The sequence below is a fragment of the Panicum virgatum genome, chromosome 2K, assembly GCF_016808335.1.
Source record: "Panicum virgatum strain AP13 chromosome 2K, P.virgatum_v5, whole genome shotgun sequence".
NCBI lineage: Eukaryota > Viridiplantae > Streptophyta > Magnoliopsida > Poales > Poaceae > Panicum > Panicum virgatum.
In genome coordinates, this window is record NC_053137.1 from 34,653,270 (window position 1) to 34,659,382 (window position 6,113).

The following is a 6,113-nucleotide window of genomic DNA, read 5'->3' on the forward strand; positions in this document are numbered from 1 at the left end:
AGGCGACATGAAGGCGCTCCTCACTGACTGATGGAGCCCAAGACTGCTTGACGACTTTTGGTGTGGGGTCAGATTGAGCCGAGGTCGTCTGGTAACAAGAACATGAAGAATAGCAAACAAGTAGGAATAGGAAAACATACTCCACGCAAATCTGTAAAAACAATACGCCCCCCTCCCCCCGCGTCGCCCTCCCAGGGGCGACACGGGGGCAATTCTGCTGCCGCCGCCCAACCGTCCGCCGCTCGCCGCCTCTGGTGGCCGGCGGCGGCGGCGACCGGCCAGCGGCGGCGGCCCGCGGCTGCGCCCAAGCCGGCCAGCCCGCTTCCCTCCCCTCCTCTCTCCTCTCCTCTCACTTTCCACCGAACTCCACGCCCAGGTTGCCCACCCCTTCTTCCCTCGCCGCCGCTGGCCACCGCCGGTCGCCGGGGACCAGATTCGGCGATGGGGTCACCAGATCTGGCTGGCCCCTAGGCGGATCTGCTCTCGCCTGGGGTCTCTCCGCCTGGCTCGACGCCGCCGGGCTTACTCCTACGCCGTGGCCTTGGTGCCTGTCCCGCGGGCACGCCGTCCTTGCCGCTTGGGCCGGCTCCGGTGGGGCGGGGGCGCTGCCGCTGCCGCCGCCGCCTGCCCGGGCGACCACCCACCTCCGGCCGGCCCTCACGTGGCCGGCTGCCGGTCCGGGGCACCGCCGCTCGCGCCTGCCTGGCCCGCTGGCGGGCTGCCCTTGCCGCTGGAGCCTTGGCTCCAGTGTAGCGGGGGCGCCACCGCCCGCCGGCGCCCGGGGCCCTGCCCTGGTCTGGGGCGGCTAGTGGCCTGGTAGCCGCCGCCACCGTTCGGCCCGGGGCGGGTGTTGCGCCTCCGATGGACGCATCGTCATCACTGTCGCTCGCCCTAGGGCTGGTTGCGATTCTAGACGTTCGTGCCTTGGGGTCTGCGGCCGGCTCTCCGGCGGGCTCTTCTACGCTTTGCCGTTCCTCGGCCTTCGGCTTCAGGGAGGGTTCAGGTGGAGGCAAAAAGCCTAGGTCTGCTTGCAGACCAATGACGGCGATGCCCTCGGGTGCCATTTACCTTGTCGAATGCGTCATTTTTCACCCCTGTTCCCTCCGCTCCGATGTACTTTCTGGGTGAAAACCTTGACCTTTTGGTCGAACGATGACGGCGCATTGCGTCGCTCCCTCGCTGGAGGCATCGTTTCGGAAGCTCTGTCGGTGGTGGTGGTGGTTGTCTGCCTGCCTGCCTTCGCTCATTTCATCTACATTGTCTGAGCTGCAAAGGTCGTCGTCTGGTGGATACTTTGCCACCCTTCTGTTCGTTGGCGGATACTTTGCCGCCGTTTGGCCGTGGCGGATGCTTTGCCGTCGTCTTAGTGCTACTGTTCAAGCGGATGCTTTGCCGTCTGGTGGGTCGGGTGGATGCTTTGCCACCTCTTGTCGTGTTGTCGACCTTTGCTTCCTATGCTTGTAGTATCTTTTTGCAGGTTTGGTGGTGGTCATATCTAGGTTTGTGGGTTTGCCTGTGTTCCCCGAGTGCCACTTGCGTGGTGGTGCTTTGTTTCCGCCTTAATAGCCTCTGCCTATTAAGGTTTGTAATGGTCGTTCTGCTTTCCTCTTAATGAAACACGTGCTTTGGCACGTTCGCGAAAAGTAGGAATAGGAATATTGGCCCTTTGTAGTCCTATGCATAGTCAGTACTGTAGCCCCAGTCTTGGCTACTAATAAAATCAGATTAGAAACCAAAAACCAGACGGAATAGTAGGTATAAATTAAATTGCCCAATGTTTCAGTCCAACTTCGTACGCTATGATGATAATGCAGCCGTTATCATTGATCAAAAAAGAAATTCAAAAGGAGTTTAATTTTTTGGCGCGATTGCCGATGAATTGAAAGAATTGAATTTTATGAAAATAGTCAAAAAGACATATATGGTAGAATCATAACCATAGAATACGACCCTAATCGAAATGCATACATTTGTCTCATACACTATGGGGGATGGTGAGAAGAGAATGGGTTGAGAATTATGCCTAGATCTCGTATAAATGTAAATTTCATTGATAAGACCTCCTCGATTGTAGCCAATAATTTATTGCAAATAATTCCGACTACCTCCGGGAAAAAAGGCATTTACTTATTATAGAGATGGTGTGATTTGACTCTCTTTTTTTTTCTTTTTTCTCTAGAAATAGAAAAGCTTCTTTCTTCTGAATTCAGTGTTCAGATTAGCTTCCTTCCGAAAGCAAGTATACCGAGCATTCTTTCGATGACAATTGAGTTTTTCTCGGTTTTGGCGTAGCAGGCCTCCCGAAGGGAGGCCCGGGCGACGGGCTATTAGCTCAATGGTAGAGTGTGCCCCTGAGAAAACATATAGAGTCTTTTGGAGTTGATCTAACTGAAGCTGGTAATGGTTCGGGGTGCACAAAGTTTTAATGGTCTAGTTTTGCTATTTGGGCTCTTTTTGTTCAGTTTCAAATGGGTTGAGGTGTCTATTGGTCTGGTTTTGCTATTTGGGTTCCTTTTGTTCAGATTTAATAATACAAAATTCACTTTTATAATGTGGCAACATTTTTTAATGACACTCCATTGGACACTTCTCTAGTCCTGGTGCATGATCGTACTACAATGTGTTACAGGTCGTTCCACATCACCTGGGATGATTTCCAGAGTCTTCAATTCTTGATGTTTGAGTCCATTAACCCTGCAGTTCAGGAGACGATAATATGTGTTTCCATCTATTTCCAACTCACCACCTTGGCTTCAAAGCATAATGATGATTCTACATTTATAAGGCACAGTTGAACATGACACGGTCTTCCAAACACTACTTTGACCATTTATTTATTATATATTATATTACTTATAAACTTATAATCATTGTAAACTATATTTTATTACTAATCCGATCATATAAAATTTGCTTTATAAAAATAAAAAATTATTAGTCAAATTATTGGTCAAGATAGAAAGATTTGAATGTTGATATGCGTGTGTGCGCCTTATAAACAAGGAAGAAGGGAGTATATTGTAAAAATGCAAATTAAACATGATGCTCACGCAATCCCGAAGCTTTGAGGTCGATCATGATCATCAATTTCACAACTTATTAATCACTCGTCGCAAATTCGTGAACCACGGCACATGGCATGCAGGAGTAGTTGTCTACTTGATCAATGGATAGGTATAGGTTTACCACCTCCCCATGCATGCATGCATTTATTTAACTGTCCATGGCGATCACGCACGTTTGAATCAACCGACGGAGATGTGCGCTGCTCCCCAGCAAAGCAAGCATCGTGAACCATGCATGTGCAGCTCAGTAGAGTCAATGCCCTCAGCGAATAGTATGATCGATGCAGTACTACTCCTTGATCAATCATTTATCTGCTACTATTCATTTTTCCTCTTCATTTGTTTTGTGACGCAGGTCCACCAGTTTACGGGAAGGAATGCTGGGGCGCGGGGCGCCGTGCAGGCGCCGGCGGCAGCAGCGGACGCTGGCGCTGCCGCTGATGACCGCGGCGGCGCTGCTGGAGACCGCCAACGAGTGCCTGCTGCCGGCGATGTACAGGGAGGTGGGCGCCGCGCTGGGGCCACCGCGTCGCGGCCACCGCGCTCGCCGGCGCCTCCACCACGGCCCCCCAGATGGCGTTCGCGATGGGCTTCAACGGCGTCGGCCTGGCGCTCGTCCTCCCCGCGGTCTTCTCCCTGGTCGCCGACCACAGCGACGACGGCACGCGCGGCTCCGCGCTCGGGTGGGTGTTCATGGCGCAAGGCGTGGGCGGCGGCATCGGGACCTCGCTGGGGGTCTTGGTTGCCCCCACGAGCTTCCTCGGCATCCCTGGCTGGCGCGTGGCGTTCCACGCCCTCGCGCTCGTCAGCGTCGCTCTAGCCGTGGCGATGTGGCTGCTCGCGGTCGACCAGTGGCGAAGCTACGTGTTGGCGTTGGGGTCAGCCGACCCGACGAATCCACGAAGAAGCACTTGTACCTAGTATTTTTTCACCACGTTGGACCCCAGTAAAAAAATTGGATGACCCCCGGTCCAGCAGCCCAGCACAGGCACAGCTTGTAATTGTAGATGGGCCCAAGCCTGAAGCCAATGTCTACGTACAACAACAAGCCAGGCACACAGGCGCACACTGCTTGGCCCATGTCCACACCAGGCCATCAGGGTCCAATACTCCAATCGGTAGACCAAAAGACAGGATCACAACTTGGAAAAAATAGATCGACTCTTCCCCTTCTCTCTCATTTTTCATCTTGCTCCGACCTGGCGAGGCGGCGACCCGCTCTCATGCATCCATCTTGCTATCTCGTGCATCCTCTTCTCATCTCATCGATCATCGTGATTGGAGCCTAGGAGGTACCAGGTAACCCAACTCCTCAGCGTCAATCGGCAATCTAATTTCCCTATTTTATTAAACGAGCGAAAAAATTGCTGCAGAATTGAAGACATGTAGGGATCCTAGGGTTTTTGTAATTGTTAATTCAGTTATGCGATGTACCCGATGATTTTAATTCAACACAACTGAAGGATCTTGGACTTGAGCTTTCTATTTACATTGATAATGTACGAGCTGATGAAAGATTTGCCAATTTGGATACTATTTCTGAACATGCTAAGCTGATGGTGCGGACAAAAAAGGATCTTGCTTTTTCTTTGGTCTATCGGCTTCTCAAGTTAATACTAGTTCTTCCTGTTGCCATGCATTGGTTGAAAGATGCTTTTCAGCAATGAAAATTGTGAAGACAATATTGCGAAATCGTATTGGTGATGAATTTATGAGTCATTGTATCATATGCTTTGTAGAACAAGGATTTCTAGCCACAATTCCAATCGAAGATGTAATTGTTCGCTTTAACACGATGGAGGACCGTAACCGTAGAGGGTGGCCATAGGACTGAATGCTTACTTTGTATTTGTCACAATATGTGAATGTCCTTTATCATATCATTTTAGCGACATCAATATTTTGCTTGGTATTATATTTTACCAAATCTGAATTGTAACTTTGTAAGTTTGTGACGACCCCGGTGGCATTTTATCCTGGCTTCGCCCCTGCGGTCGACTCCACCAGGGCGCCAGCAGGAAGCACCAAGGCCGTGCCCACCGTTGCGGAGCTCGCCCGGGAAGTCAAGGGCGTGGTGAGTGTGCCCACTTTCCGGATCATCGTAGCGCAGGGGGTAGTCGCGCAGGTACCCAGCTCCGCGCTCACGTTCGTGGCCATGTGGCTGGAGCTCATGGGGTTCACGCACTGGGAGACCACCGTGATCACCAGCCTCAACAGCCTCTCCCTCGGGCTTGCCTCGCTGCTCGCGGGATTCGCCGGCGACCTCGCGGCGCGGCGGTTCCCCGACAGGGGCCGGATAGCACTGGCGCAGGTGTCCAACGTGTCCACCGTCCCGCTGGCCGCCGCTCTCCTGCTGCTGCCTGCGCGGGCAGCTGGCCAATGGCAGGCGCTGTGTACGCCGGCGGGTTCCTGCTCTTGGGCATCGCTCCCTACCGGAGACCACATTGTTGCCGAGTGTCAACGGGTTTGCCGAGTGCAGTATCTCGCGCACTCGGCAAACAAGTAATATACCGTGTGTAATAAAAAAGACACTGGGCAAAATAAAAACACTCGCCAAATATCCTATTTGCCGAGTGCACCACAGAAGGCACACGGCAAAACTGTATTTTGCCGAGTGTTGACCGCCGGGCACTCGGCAAAGATGGCACATGTCCCCCATGTGACCCCTACCGTGCTCGATGCCGAAACGGAGATTAGCTTTGCCGTGAGCCTGCTGTGGAGCACTCGGCAAATATTCTATTTGCCGGGTGTTAGAATTCTGACACTCGGCAAAGTATTCATTTGCCGAGTGTTATATAGTGGCACTCGGCAAAGTACAAAAAAAAATTCTTCTTCTGCCCTCCAAACTTTTTTGTCTGTACTTATAATACAAGATGTACTACATATTGAAATTTGGTATTATTCTCAATAAGTTTGGTATATGTTGTTAATTTGGTTCCTTAAAATGATATTTTAGATAATTCAATTTGGAGCCGCAAGAGATTCGAAGAATGTAGTATAATGCATGAAAAAGTTATATTCATGTTGTTTAATCCAATTTGAGACATT

The 6,113-nt window shown here is 51.4% G+C and overlaps 1 protein-coding gene across 1 annotated transcript; it reads right to left on the bottom strand.

Annotated features, from left to right (window-relative positions):
• Nucleotides 1–467: 467 nt before the first annotated feature.
• Nucleotides 468–1,064, bottom strand: LOC120695247 (translation initiation factor IF-2-like). The gene has a single exon (XM_039978539.1). It carries the CDS (start codon nt 1,062–1,064, stop codon nt 468–470), a length of 597 nt encoding a protein of 198 aa, XP_039834473.1.
• Between the last annotated feature and the right edge of the window lie 5,049 nt (nt 1,065–6,113).

Bases quoted from the DNA above. Each gene is read 5' to 3' on its own strand.
- LOC120695247 (XM_039978539.1), bottom strand. From the start codon at position 1,064: ATGGCACCCGAGGGCATCGCCGTCATTGGTCTGCAAGCAGACCTAGGC.